Here is a 15,832-nt window from a genome sequence, read left to right as displayed (position 1 = left end):
CTGCGCTGAAAATAAAAATATGATTTACTAAAAAGTATAGATTTCATTGGGGTTCCTTTGGTTATTGTTGCTGCTCTCTTAAACAATCATCCAGCAAATTCACAATGTGCTTCTTTCTAAACCACAGCACCAGAGAAAATCAATTCAAGTATTTCCCAAACTGCAGCACTGGAACAAACGAGCACTAACCACAACTTTCTAATCTCCACGAAAACATGAAATACGCCTTCCAAAGGACACAAGCGGAAAAGGAGGAACCTGCTCAGAACGTGTAATTCACATCTACTGCAAATCATATTTCAAAGAACTCAGTGAGGCTGGGGAATGCTTGTGAAAGTGCTGGCAGGGAAAAGAATCCAGCCGTACCCAAACAAGACCTCAAGGTGGAGCATGCGATGAGCGCACATGAACGCACTGACGGAGGCAAAAACAGTATTTTTAACAGATGATAGGTTGAAAAGCAGCTAAACGTAATACTGAAAGTATTATCAGAAGAACTGCAGACAACTTCATAATATGGAAATCAGGTAATAACCATTAGACACAGAGTTAAAAATCAGATTCAATCAAAGAACGAAATGGAGTTTGTAATTTGTAGGAGTCCATTTTAGAATATCACTCAGCAGTTTCCCAAACCGAGCACCTTACCTGTGAAGACTGCTGTTACGGCCTTCCGTGCTGAAGGCGCAGGGAGGGGAAAAGGCACAGTGACCTGCAACGCTCAGCGGGCAGGGCCCTGCAAGGCACGTGGCCAGGGCTAAGTTTCCAACAAAGTGCAATTTGTCTCCACATTCTGTGAAATAATTTGCCAAGTGGGCATGGGACTCTTTGTGAAAGAGCACGTCTCTTTTCCATACCTCATCACTGACCAGCTGGTATCACAAATACATGCCCAGTTCTGCTTGGCATCACTTGGTTAATGCTCTGTTCATTAATTTAACAAACTATCAGGAGAATATGCCTGGAACGGGCAAGCATTTTCTCTCAACTTCCATTTAATTAAACTCTGCTATTGTAATATGACAGTCAGCACATTGCAGGGGGAATTATTTTAAAGATGAAGGTAAAAAGTATTTCAAAGCCCCCACTTAAACATGAAAGCATAATCTAAAATTGCCTGAGCACACACTATAATTTTTCTATAATATTAAAGATGTTATTTCCAGACTCAGTAATTAGTTAGATTCCATGGAGAAATTATTCTAGCATCCTTGATAGAAAAATGATGCACAGAGGCAGGGAACAGAGTACCGAAGGACCACCATAAACAACCATCCGTCACCTAGATTATGACAATCACCAGGCTTAATAAAGAGTGAGCACTGCCTGCTTTGGGTGCACACTCACTACTCTCCTGCAAAGTGAATGTACTGAATTCTGATGATATCACCTTAATAAGAAGAAATAAGAGCAGCTCACGCACCAGCAGCTGTCTCAGAAGGATGCCCATGAGGGATGCTGAGCAGGCCAGGATGCTACCGGCGGATGAGGACAGCACCCTGTCCCATCGAGGGCTGAGGGCCACCTCCCCCCGCCCACAGAGAGGGGCTGCGCGGGAAGCTGGCTTACCATCAATCCGGCTCACGAGTTCTTCTAACATTTTCACTTTCATTTGAATCCCAGGTTGGGCAAAGGTGTAGTTGTCCTAAGGAAAAAATAATTATGTGAATCACATGCATATAAAATAAAACACACTTTCCAAAAGGGAAAAAGGCAGCTGGGATAAAGTGAACAGCTTTATAATAGGACGAATTCACAGACAGAGATTTTATCTTGAGAAACAAATAAGTGGATATACCCTGCAAAGCACAGCACTCGCAGCGCCGCTGAGTGCTATTTTGAGAAGGGAAAGGCCAGTATTTCCTGATGTCAGGTGACGAGCACGCGCATCTCAGGGAACACTGAATGGTACATTTCTATTTGTAAATGTAAGACACTTACATCTAAATTGAAAAACAGGCAACCAATGAGCAAATGAAAGCTCATTGACCAGAACTGTCTGCGGGAACTGACCACTTCACTGGCCATCTGGACCCCGAGCACTCAGCCCTGCCGGAAGCCAATGGCAAAGGTGCCCAGTGCTGACAGCACCATCATCGTGGCCACAATCCAAGTGCTAATGACACAGTCACTGCATGGGTGAAAACAGTGGACATGTGACTTCACTCTCAGAGATATAGTTGATTGAACTCAGGTGAAGTTCAGACACTAACATAGGAAGGTCTGCATAGCATCAAAGGGAAGGGGGCCTGGGCAGTTTCAAGTCAAACAGCCCAGGAATGGGGTCCCAGCTCTAGGACTCAGAAGCTGTGTGTCCTTAGCAAGTAACATAACCTCTCTGGGCTTCCGTTTCATTACCAATAACATGAGAGTAATAACACGCTTTCTAGGACCGTCTGAGGTCTCAAGGAAACAAGCAAGTGGAATGTGGAAGAGATTTCAAGACACAGCAGGTACCGGGGCAGTGACAGGTCTATTTACTCCTGCTGTCACCACCTAGGCGAGCACGCACATGACACTGGGGGGTGCTGCCAGAGAAGACTGGTCACACTGCCTCATCCCACAGCAGGAACACGAAGAGGCAGCTCCCATTAACAAGAGATGGGCATTCCCTATGGAGGCTGCCCTTTGGGCCTCAGCCGGTGCTCGGGGGCATTTTCAGAAGGAGGATTTCAACCAGACTCGTGGTTAACAGACTTAATCTGTACCCAACAGCAGTGAATGTGGAAGGCAGAATAATAACCAGCCCCAAAGATGCCCAGGTTCCACTCCCTGGAACCTGTGGATGTGTGGCCTTACATGGCAAGGGGAACCAGGGTTGCAGGTGGAACTAAGGTTGCTAGTCCATGAACCTGTGGAGAAAGAATCGGAAGGCAGGGAAGCGACAGGTGCTGTGCCTGTGGCTCATGTGGGTTCTGGCCTAGGCTTCGAACGCTTTAGTGAGCACACAGGGCCTCTGGCCCGGCCAGCACTGGGAGATGACTGCCTGTGGCAGCTCTGCCCTCAGTGAGTGACACTGGGGATGGCCCCATGAGCCTCAGCTAGGGGAAGCCAGGCAGGCCACTGGCCTCAGTAAGGGCACAGGGAATGCAGTCTTGGTCCAAACAGGAGGTGTTGGGCACAGGCAACTGCAGCTCACCAGGCGGGCTCAGGCCACCAGGCAGGTGCTGGCTTGTAGCAGGCAGCGTCAGGGCAGCCTTTCCGACAGTAGGGGATGAACTGCTGCCTGTGCGCCGGAGGGGGCAGGGGTCTGTGGGCACCACCTGGCAGGAGGGAGGTGCTGCTTTCCGTGGCAGGGGGGCAGGTCTACACGGACAGATGTCCACATGGAACCCAGCATTCAGAGCCCAGGAGGAAAGTGGAAGGACTGATCTGGACTTCATACTGACACTCCTTTTCCATAGGCTCAGGACTGGAAAACGGTTCGAGAACAACGTTCCTGGAGGTGGTCAACCAAGCAGGCCTCCCTGTGCTGTGAGGGGACGCGGCCACGGAGTTACAGAATCCTCACAGAATCCGCATGTGGAGGAAGGGTGACAGGGCACACAGCAAGGATGTCAGCCCTCGGGAGGCCCCAGTGATGTGGAAATAGCACTCACAGAACCCCCAGCTCCAGAACCCAGGAGGGGACCCCAGGTAAGACAAACGTGGAGCTGAGCGACTGCCTTCGGGCCAGCAGCATTCCCAAGTCTGGAAAGTCAAATGTGAACACACGCAGCCAGCACTCTCTATGTTTCTTTCTCTCTCTCTCTCTCACACACCCACACACAGAGCACGCACACACACGCAGAGCACACATGACATCTCCTAACAAGAGCAGGCACAGTGGCACACAACACAAAAAATGCCTACAAGGCCCTGAGGATTTTTCTTTCCCTAGAAATGGAAAATGAGCCGAGTCAGACCTGCCGGCTTGCTGAGGGATTTCTCCCAGGTGGATTTCAAGTGACAGGCTCTGGATTCCAAACTGTCACATCTCTGAGGGCAGAACTGCAAAAACTCCGTTTGCCACCTTCACTTAGAATGACGCCAAGGCCCTCCAGTGACCTTGGGTAGCAGGAGGGATGGGCTCCGGGGAGAGGATCTCTGGAGTGACTGCTCCGGGGCCTGGGGATGATGTCGTGGGCCGATTCAGGGATAAGCTTGGAGGCCTCCTGAATTTGGCTGTCCAAAATATGGCATTTAATGGGCAGGACTTTTAGGCCCTGAAGGAGCTGCGATGGTGTCAGTGAGACCCAGGCACCTGTCTGGCTGAGATGGAGCAGTAGCAACAGTTAAGGACAAATTGTGAGCTTTCATATATTTGAAATTTAACAGGAGTAAGAAATTTTGCCTCCAGACTTGAATTCCTTTGATTGTCGTCATCGTTGGACCTGAACTTGCAATGGTTAGCCTTTAAGACTTAACTTCTCCCCAGAGATTGGATAACAGAAGCAGACTGATGTTAAAATTTAGGGCATACCGTGTGTTGCAAGTTTACGTCATGTCATTTAACCTCGTGGAGGAATTCTGATGAGCCCAGTTGAACAATATAGCTGTGAAGAATTAAGGGTGAGAAGTAAACCAGAGAGTGGTGTGGCAGCCTCCAGTACACAGAGGTCCTAAGATTATTTAATTAATGTCCTATTCAGACAAATTCCGGAGCCATGGGGAGCACATTCTAACCACCCCATTGGTCTCTTCTGAGGGACTGCGCTCTCTTCCACTCCAAGAGAGGCCACGCCCCTGGCTGTCCAGGGCCCTGATGGTTATGTGAATAACAGACAGACCTGGAGTCAGCTTCCACGCGGAGGGAGCGCAGCTGCTGCCTCTCCTGGACTTGCTCTAGCCGCAGAAATGCTCGCCCCATGGAGGCTAAAGGTGGGTTCAGCCCCTTGCACTTCTCAGAGGCTCCACAGCAGGTGGGCAGGGCCCGGCCCGCAACACTGGCTCTGATGGGGTGGGTGAGCCTGATGGGTCCTGGGATCAGTCAGCCATTCAGCGGCTCTCCCACTAAGACAGGGTTTCTGGCTCTCATTTAGCAGAAATAAAAGTTATTCTTTGGCCTCCATCTGCCACAGTTTAGTTTTATTTCTCAATTTGTTCAAAACCCAGGTAGGGAAGATGGGTTCTCAGAAATTCAAACAATTAAAAAAAAGAATGACACCTGAGAGCCAATAACGAAAAGGTCTGCATTTTGAAAGAGAAAATGTTTGCGTTTTGAAAGACCTGCAAAGACTGACAGCTATGGTCTTGGTATTCTGGCTTCAGGCTAGGGGCGGAGAAGGCCAGCCTTCAGAAGGCTGTAGCAGGGATGCCCAGCCCCACCTCCGGAGGGCGAGGTGCCAAGGCTAAGGCACAGGGGGGTTCTGTCTGGGCCCTCCTGGCTCGGGAGGTGAGCCCAGGCTGCAGAAGGCCCCACTCTGGGGCCAGGAAACCTTCGAGGGCACTCTAAGGAGGCAGACACCGTGGCCAAGGAATCCAGAGCCAGGCGGCTGAGGAAAGGAGTAAGAAAAGAATGCCCCATGGCCCTTGCAGCAGCCTGTCCCAGGGAGGCACTGACCGCCCAGGCCCTCCCAGCAGCCTGCTGCCCACAGGCTCCACCAAGGCCCCCGGGGTAGACCACAGGCTCTGTCTGCTTAAGGCCCGGAAACCAGATTTGCCCTCGGGATACCCCAGCCCAGCACCCCGCCTCCCACACCTGGCACCCATATCACCTGTGCTGGTGAAAATGTACCTGGGCAGCAAAACAGGAACTAAGCAAGAATACTCTACACTTATAAAAATGTCATTAGTAATAATATTAACATTATTCCCTTCATAAAAAGTAAATCTGCATATCCTTTCCAATTGAGATCTGGTATCTTTAAAAAAGGATATAATTTACAAAACGTATGTGTCAGAGGGAAGAGAGGAAGGGCTGAAGACAATGACCTTTTGTGAAATGTTTCACAGAAGGTAAAGTTTGTGAATATAAATTTTTTATATTTAAAATTTTTTATATTTCTATAAAAAATATAAATTTTTATATTTCTATAAAAATATAAATTTTTTATTTCTATAAAAATATAAATTTTTTATTTCTATAAAAAATATAAATTTTTTAATTTATTTAAAAAATATAAATTTTTTTATTTATATAAAAAATATAAATTTTTTACATTAAGGCTCAGCTTGCCTTACACCTGTTGCCATTACAACATCACACTCCTCCCGATAACAAATAACACTTTCTGCACTTTTCAGAAGAAAAGTAGAGTAAAATTTTCTTAGGGAGCATTTTAGAGAAGAGTTGAAATATAAATTCCTATCAGCTCACCTGGAAGTACCCAGAGTCAAACCTGCCAGCTCAGGGAGAACTTAGACTCCCTCCTGCCTCTCTGACAAAGCGCTCTTCCACCTGGACCAGGGATCCACCCCCCCCACGAAGTCCAGCCTCTTCTTTCCGGGCTAATCTCACTGTAACATAGTGTCTTCCCCACGCTGAAACCAAATATGCCTTCCCCACCCAGGCCTTGACCTGCCTCTGAAACACCTCAGCAAGTCTTTTCTGCAAGCAATGGCCTGAGAGACTTCCATTTCCTTCAACTCTTAAAAGACTCCCTTCCACGTCCTCTCGGGGGCCCCTGGCCACCAGCCCTGAACAAAGAAGCTGGGCTCTGACCATGCAAGGACAGAGCTAGGAAGCCTCCGGTCACAGCTGCACTCCACTGTCAGCCATTAATACATTAAAGCCATTAATGCATCAGTCCAGCGGAAGGCAGAACCACATCAGATACTAGTTCTTTCATCTGTTCAACTCTGAAAGCCTCCTACGTGATAGAAAATCAAGTCCTGAGTATCGATGTGTGCAAAGGAGTCAAACACGCAGGCCTGGGAATGCTATCCCCGGAGAGTCCTGCTTGCAAGGCCGGTGCTCGGCTGGTGCCTAGAATGTGGGTTTCGGGAGAGTTCCCACGATTCCCTGACTGATCTGGATGACTCGGCAGGCCTACACTGTGCAGGGTGGTTCACCCTGGGCACCTGCTCTCCTCCTGGGAGGCTGCATTTGGGCACATGCCAAGCAGAGAGCATCCGCATGCCCAGTCCCCAGTAACATCCTCTGTGCTGAGTCTCTAATGTGCTTCCCCAGTAGGCAACGTTTCAGATGGGTCATCCCAGCCCCACACTGGAGGGACCCAGCGTGTCCTGTGTGACTCTGCCAGGAGGGGGCTTGGAAGCTCATACCGCTTCCTCTGGACTTTACCCCTTGGTGGAGTCTCCTCTGCATCCTTGCACTGTGAGGAATCACAGCCACGAGTGTGGCTCTGTGGGGTGGTCTTGGGATCCCCTGACACAGACAGGGGGAAAAGTGGACAGGCAGACAGGGCCCTTCTGTTCACAGGGATGACAGCCTGGCAGCTGAGCTAATGTTCACCACACGCCAGGCAAGTACATATTTACTGCTAACGAGGACTGGGTGGCCACACCATCATAGCACAGAACCAGGGCTGGTCCTGGAAGGCCACTTGGAGGGTGTGAGGTCTGAGCAGAGATGAGAGAGAGGGTTCAGGCACCATGCAGCAGAGCCCCAGCAGCCCGAGGGAGCATGTCACATCCCAGAAACGAAATGGAGGCCAGGGCAGCTGGAGGGCAGCGAGGGAGCCGTGGCTGAGGCAGGAGGAGACCATGCCGAGGCTGGAAGGCCATGTCGGAGGCAGCGGTGGGACCCAGGCAATGCTCTCAAATGCAGGTAATGAAATGCAAATGGAGGCCACTGCAGGTAAGAGATTTGCATCACGGAAAGATGATGTAGAAACAACGGAACGAGCCAAATGAGGATGGAGGGGTATCATTCATGAGGCAACTGCAGTAATCCAGGCAAAGTGACCACACATGCTTCCCACGGAAGACAAAGTCAACCCCAACTGTCCACACTGCTTTCTGCTGAGCTGACTGGTCGGCTCATGCACCTGAACGTAGGACTTGCCATTTATTCCTATTAGCTCATTCATTTGATTGGTTTCCGGCTGGCACTGCAGGCAGCTGAACCCGTTCTGAATCTTGATTGTGCCGTCTATCACATTCGCTGTCCCTCCCAGCTGAGAGGCACTGGTTAAACGGATCCCCTTGACGTCTTCACTACAGTCTCTGCCAAGAGGAGGGAAGGGCAGGGCCAAGGACGGGGCTCTGCAGCACGCTCTCAGAAAGTGCCCTCAGAGCACAAAGGTGTCATATTCTATGCAGCCTTGTTTAACCAACCCCCTGCTTTCCTACCTGCCAGGTTCATTTCTCTCATCTTCTGTGTTCCCATCTGTGAAATGGAGAGAGGAAGGGCTCCAATCACAAGGACACAGGGGGTATTGAGTTACTGTGTCTAAAAGAACCTAAGACGACATCCATACAAAATGCAAACCCAACCTCCCCCTAATTCCGCACCTTCCATGATGTGTCAGCCATCAAACGGTGGTTTAAGGCTGAAGGCTCCCAACCCAGCCAGGCCACAGGAACCAGCGCCTCTGTAAACCACTGGAAACGTGGCTGTCACTTGTCTTCAGACACGGGCCAACCAGCAGAGTAAAGCGGCACACCAGCAGGAGGAGGCCATCCACGGTCACTTCCAGACGCACACTGCGAGGAGCAGAGCTGTCACAAACGCCGGCGAGGGAGGGAGACAGTCAGTAAGCCAACGGGAAGAGAAGCAACTGCAGCGGGAGCAGTGGGCTGAAAAGGTTCCAACTGCAGGATTTCAACTAAGTCACATTCTGGCAAAGGCGAAACTACGGAGACGGTAAAAAGCCCAGGGGTTGGGTGGGAGGGGATGAACAGGCAGGGCACGAGGGTGTTCAGGGCAGGGGACGACACTGTGTGACACTTTCTTGGTGGACTCATGTCACTGCATACCTTTCAAAACCCACAGAACCTACAACACAAAAAGCCTACAACTGGTGTAAACTGTGGACTTTAGTTGACAATAATGTATCGATATTGGCTCCTCAATTGTAACACATATGCCACACTAAAGTCACCGATGTGAGATGCTAATCACAGGGACGCTGGGGCTGAAGGAGGACGCTGAGGAGTGCATGGGGCCTCTCTAACCTCCTGCTCAATTTTTCTGTAAAGCTAAAACTGCTCTAAAAAAACCAAACTCCATTAATTTAAAAAAATAATCAATTCATCCGAAGAAGGTAGGGAAAACAGAACAAATAAGAAAAGATGAAACAAATAGAAAGTAAATAGGAAAATGGCAACCTAAACCCCAACCGTATAAACAATTAGGTTGGACAGATTAGATGAATATATATATGGTCTAAACATACACTAAAAAGTTAAGAAAGCAAACTGCAAGAATAAACTATCTATAAGAGTACATTTTCAATAAAACATACATTTCGTGGCCGTGCGCGGTGGCCCATGTCTGTAATCCCAGCACTCTGGGAGGCCAACGTGGGCAGCTCGCTTGAGCCCAGGAGTTCAAGACCAGCCTGGAAAACATGGCGAAACCCCATCTCTACCCAAAAATATAAAAATTATCCAGGTGTGGTGGCAAGCACCTATAGTTCCAGCTACTCAGGAGACTGCGGTGGGAGAATCACTTAAGCCTGGGAGACAGAGGTTGCAGTGAGCTGAGATCGCACCACTGCACTCCAGCCCAGGCGACAGAGTGAGACCCTGTCAAAAAATAAAAAATATATATATATATATTTTGGGTGTGGGTGACTCTGTCACATTTTGGCAATTCTCTTAATATTTCAAACTTTTTCATTACATCTTTTATGGGTATCTGTGACGAGTGATCTTTGATGTTAACTATCATAATTGTTTTGGGGCACCACAAACCGTGCCATGTAAGACAGCAAACTTAATCAATGTTTTGTATGTGTTCCAACTGACCCGCTGACTGGCAGTTCCCCATCTCTCTCCCTTTCCTCGGGCCTTCCTATTTTCTGAGACACAACAATATTGATATTAGGCCAAGTAAAAACCCTACAATGGGTTAAGTAAAGTGTTCAATTAAAGAAAGAGTTGCACGTTCTCTCACTTTAAATCAAAAGCCAGAAAGATTATGCTTGGTGAGAAAGGCATGCAAAAAGCTGAGACAAGCCAAAAGTAGGCCTTTTTTTTTTTTTTTTTTTTTTTTTGCCAAACAGCCAGGTTGTGAACGCAAAGGAAAAGCTCTTGAAGGAAATTAAAAGTGCTACTCCAGTGAACACACGAATGTTAAGAAGGCAAAGCAGGCTTCTTGCTGATGTGGACAAAGTTTCAGCAGTCTGGAGAGAAGATCCAAACAGCTACACATTCTCCTAAGCCAAAGCCTAATCCAGAGCAAGACCCTAACTCTCTTTAATTCTATGAAGGCTGAAAGAAGTGAGGAAGTTACAGAAGAAAGGATGGAAGCTAGCAGAGGTCAGTTCATCAGGTTTAAGGAAAGAAGCTGTCTCCATAGCATGAAAGTGCAAGGTGAGGCAGATGGAGAAGCTGTAGCAAGTTCTCCAGAAGATCTAGCCAAGATAATTGATGAAGGTGGCTACTCTAAACAATAGATTTTCCATGTAGATTAAACAGCCTTCTACTGGAAGAAGACACCATCTACGACTTTCATGGCTAGAGAGGAGGAGTCAATGCCTCACTTCAAAGCTTCGAAGGACCAGCTGACTCTCTTGTTAGGGGCTAAAGCAGCTGGTGACTTTAAGTTAAAGCCAAGCCTCATTTACCATTCTGAAAATCCTAGGACCCTTAAGAAGCACGCTCAGTACTCTGCCTGTGCTCTACAAATGGAACAACAAAACCTGGATGACAGCACATTTGTTTACAGCAGGGTTTACCAAGTATTTTAAGCCCACTGTTGAGACCTACTGCTCAGAAAGAAAGACTTTTTTCAAAATATTCCTGCTCATGGACAATGCACCTGGTCCCCCAAGAGCTCTGATGGAGATGTGCAGGAAGATGAAAGTTGTGTTCATGCTGATGCCATATTCGTTCTGCAGACCATGGATCAAGGAGTAATTTCAACTTTCAAGTCATTATTTGAGAAATATACTTGATAAGGCTATAGCTGCCATAGAAGTGATTCCTCTGATGAACTGGGCAAAGTCCACTGAAAACCTTGTGGAAAGGACCTGCTTTTCTAGATGCCATTAAGAACATTTGTGATTCATGGGAAGAGGTCAAAAAACCAACATTAACTGGACGTTAGAAGTTGATTCTAACATTCGTGAATGACTTTGAGGGGTTCAACACTTCATTGGAGGAAGTAACTGCAGATATGGTGGAAATAGAATAGAATCAGAAACAGAGTCTGAAAATGTGCTTGAATTACTGCAATCTCACAGGAAAATTTGAATGGATGAGAAGGTGCTTCTTACAAATGAGGAAAAAAAGTGGTTTCTTTTTTTTTTTTTCTTTTCCCAGAATGACTGGACTCCAAGAAAGTGGTTTCTTGAGACAGAAGCTATTCCTGATGAAGATGCTGTGAACATTGCTGAAATGACAACAAAGGATTCAGAACACTCCATAAGCCTAGTTGATAAAGCAGTGGCAGGGCTTGAGAGAACTGACTGCGGTTTTGAAAGAAGTCCTGCTATGGATACAATGCCATCAAATAGCTCTGCAAGCTACAGAGAACTCTTTCAGGAAAAGAAGGCTCCACTGACATGGCAAACTTCAGATTGTTGTCTTAACGAATTGCCACAGTCACCCCAACTTCGGCAACCACCAACCTGATCAGTCTGCAGCTGTCAAGGTGAGACAAGACCCTCCACTGGGAAAAAGATTACAACTTGTTGAAGGCTCAGATGATCATTCGCATTTTTTAGCAATAAAGTAGTTTTGAATCCAGGTATGTACACTTTTTAGACACAATGCTATTGTACGTTAATAAATTAGAGTATAATACAACTTTTATATGCATTGAGAAAGCAAAAAACTTGTGTGGCTAGTTTTATGATGATAGTTGCTTTATTGTGGTGGTTTGGAATCAAACATGCAATATCTCCAAGGTATACCAATAAAAACCATCTGTCTTCCAAAGAAAGAAGAGTCTCTTTATTTGCTGATGACATCATTGTGTACAGAAAATCCTAAGGCATCTACTAACAAGCTCCTAGCAATAATAAGCGACTCTACCAAGATTACTAGATACAAGTAGGGTATTTTCCAAAAGTGGCCACATTCTCTCCCGTCCCACATGGTGTTTCAGGAGGTGACCATGCCACTCCTGCATTGAGAGACGGAGACTAATTTCTCCCTCTTTGAATTAGAATAGGCTTGTGACTGCTTTCACCAAAAGCGTACAGGGGGCATGACTTCTGAGTACAGCGTGTGACTTCTGAGGCTCAGTCATGAAAAATGCAGCTTCCACCTTGTTTGCGGACAGAGTCTCACTAGGAGCCTTGTACCATCCAGCGAGAGGTCTGACTATCCCAAGGCCACCATGCCACGAGGACAATCAGTGCGTGGAGAGGCCAGGAGTGGGCGATCCAACCCAAAGTCCTACTCTTAGAGTCACGTAGGCCCAGGGCACCAGGCTCTTAAATGAACGGGAGTCTAGATGCTTCCAGCCCCCACCTGAGATTCCAGACATCATGGTGCATAAATCAGCCATCCACACCATGCCCTGACGGAGATCCTGACCCACAGAACCCGAGAGCACAGAGGCATGGCTGCCTCCAGTCAGCAGGTTTGGCAGTCATTTGTTACGCAGCAGCAGTCCCTGGAAAACTATCCGTTTGCAAAAATCAACTGTATTTGTATATACCCCTAGTATATCAATCCAAAATTGATTTACTACAAATCAATAGTAAAAAATACCAACAAAGCTATACCATTTGAAGTAACATCAGAAAAAACAAAATATTCAGAAATAAATTTAACAAAGTATGAGCAAAACCCTACACCAAAAACTGCAAAATGTTTGTGAGGATAAATTAAAGAATATCTAAATAAATTAAGAAATATACTATGCTCACGGATAAGAAGACTCAATATTTGCTAATATTGTCAATATGAGGGAAACTGACATACAATTCCACATATTCTCATTCAAAATCCCAATAGGATTTTTTTTTGTAGGAATGGCAAATAACAAACTTTATATAAAAATGCAAAGGACCAAAAATACTTAAAATAATTTTTTAAAACAACAAAGAGGACTGGCCTTACCCAACACCATGAAAATCTGCAGTAATGAAGACAGTGTGAAGTGGATTAAGATCCATTCGTACGTCAATGGGACAAAACAGTGTGTCCAGACCAGAAACAGACACACACCTATACAATCATCTAATTTTCAGCAAAAGCGAAATAGGACAAAACTGTTTTCAACAAATGGCATTGTGTTCACCAGGATATCTGCAGAGGAAAAAATGAAGCCTGACATCTTCCTTATACCATATACAGAAATTAAGTCAAGCTAGGTTATAGACCTAAAACTAAAAAACTAAAATTGTCAGTCATAACATGGGTATACATTGGCATTGTGGAGGTAGGCGGAACACAGAAAACTATTACCACAAAAGAAAAAAATGATAAATTAGATTTTATCAAAGTTGAAACTGTTGGCTCATAGAAGACATTGTTAATGAAATGAAGTGACAAGCCACGGGAGCAAACATTCTCAAAATATCTGTCTTGACAAAGGATTGCTATCAGAATCGGAATAAATGAAGACCCTGTGGGGAATGCAGTGTTGGAGAAATCGCATTCTGACGTGGAACAGCCAGAACTTAACAGGCATCTAGAAGATGTGGACATGAATTTTCACAGAAATGTTATTCACAACAGCCCAAGACCAGAAACAGCCTCGGCTGCCACCAACAGGAGGATGGATAAACTGTGATAGATGCACACGGTGGAGTATTACTTAGTAATTAAAAAGAATCAACTATTCATTCAGGCAACCACATGGATTCTTATGGTTTTCAATGCTATTGTAAATTGAATTTTTTAATTTTCATTTTTAAATTGCTTGCTGCTCAATGATTCATTCTTAATGAACCTTCTGTCACAGCCCAGTGACTAACACATTCTTATCTGTTTAATAAACCTTTCTAAAATCTTGGCAAGAGTCCTCAATTTTATTGACTTGGGCTCTGAAATCATGTATCTAAGATTCTTCCCCACAGGGGCACAGTTGAGCTGGCATCTGGGGCAGGTGTGGATTTGACACATCTAAACGGACTCGGCGCTCCATGCATTCATTCCCCTCCCCCAGGCCTCCACCAAGTGCTCCACTGCCCCGTCCAGGTGAAGACTCTGCTTCTTGACGTATAGAAGCAGAAATGCGAAATCAGAGCTCCAAATGCGAAATCAGAGCTCATTTGGAGTGTACTTTCTCTCTGCCACCTTCCTGGGCATCAGACCAGTCCTTCCTTTGTTATTCTCTTTCAGATAATGACATCGCCGGGGCTTAGTCCATTCCAAGTTCCAGCTGCCTGAGCTCACGTCGGAGGCTCCTGAGCCGCCCTCAACTGCCTTTGGCCGGCCCCCTCTGGGAGCAAGCACTGTAAGAAGCTGCACATCTCCCCAGCTTGGTGTGCAGGACAGGGCTTCCCCCAACTACCCTGTTGCCTCCCTGGTGTTAACATCAATGGTCAACTCACACCAGCCCCACCTGAAGGGCAACACCTGCTCACAGGCAGAGTCCACTCCACCCCGAGTCATGGGCCTGGCCGTTTCCTGGCCTTTTTCTAAATGAGTCACGACGCCATTGCATTTCTGGCCTTTTCTCTAACAAGTTCCGAGATAATTTAGTCACTTTCCCCAATATTCCTATTACCTCCATGCCACCAACCAGTTCTTAGAATTCAATAATTCTTCCCCAAGGAAAGGAAATGTAAATGACTAATTATAAAAGGCAATGGTTCTTTGCTACTCAAAGAAACTGTCCTGTTAAGTAGTGAATCTAAGAGTAACAGTATGACTTCAGGTAGGCAAATATGGAAGCTGTAATTCAAGAAGTAATAGCGAACCAACAACCTTGGCACGAGTGCTGTTAGTGAAATGGAAAGACCGGCAAAAGTGCAAGAATAATCCCCTAAAAGTCTGAGAGGGCCTCATCCAGCCTGGAAACTTTTTTTTTTTTTTTTTGAGATGGAGTCTGCTTCTGTTGCCCCGGCTGGAGGGCAGTGGCTCGATCTCAGCTCACTGCAACCTCTGTCTCCCAGGTTCAAACAATTCTCCTGCCTCAGCCTCCCGAGTAGATGAGATTACAGGCGGGTGCCACCATGCCCGGCTAATTTTTGTATTTTTAATAGAGACAGGGTTTTACTATGTTGGCCAGGCTGGTCTCGAACTCCTGACCTCAAGAGATCCACCCACCTCGGCCTCCCAAGTGCTGGGATTACAGGCATGAGCCACCGTGCCCAGCCCAGCCTGGAACTTCTCACTGGATACCAAGTTTAAACCCCCAGGGAGAAGGAGGGGCTGAAACAGCACTAGGTCAGCAGCTTCCACTGCCCAGAAAAGCACACACAAAGCCAGTTATCTTCAGGCCCCGAAGCCAACACGCTGTGTAAAAGGAGTGTTCCCTCAGCTGGAATCGGCCCAGGTGTGTTTCTGTGATCTACACTAAAAATCATCCCCAAAACATAGCTACTAATACCAAATAGCATTAAAAGGACACATCCGTGAACCCACTGAAACAAACAGCCCACCAAATTATTTTTTTTTAATTAAGTATCTGGCTGGAACCTTCATAGTGTACTTGGTTTAAAAAAAAAAAAAAAAAAAAAAAAACCTGGTCTTATTCTGGCACCAGCTACTCTTCCAGCTGGTTGGGAGAGCCACAAAGGACCCTCCCTCCAACCTCACATCCCAGGTTACTCCAGAAAGCCAGAACCCCAGAAACCCACACACAGTCAACCTGTGCACA

The 15,832-nt window shown here is 46.6% G+C and overlaps 1 protein-coding gene across 1 annotated transcript in view; it reads right to left on the bottom strand.

Moving 5' to 3' along the window:
• Window positions 1–15,832, bottom strand: part of TBC1D22A (TBC1 domain family member 22A) — a gene marked incomplete at its 5' end in the record, with an annotated part of 424,244 nt that overhangs the window by 181,506 nt on the left and 226,906 nt on the right. The window contains 1 exon segment of the mRNA NM_001133321.1: window positions 1,570–1,645. Within this exon segment, the coding sequence (NP_001126793.1) occupies window positions 1,570–1,645 (76 nt within the window).

The sequence above is a fragment of the Pongo abelii genome, chromosome 23 (assembly GCF_028885655.2).
Source record: "Pongo abelii isolate AG06213 chromosome 23, NHGRI_mPonAbe1-v2.0_pri, whole genome shotgun sequence".
Classification (NCBI taxonomy): Eukaryota; Metazoa; Chordata; class Mammalia; order Primates; family Hominidae; genus Pongo; species Pongo abelii.
This window is presented reverse-complemented; position numbering and strand designations above follow the sequence as displayed.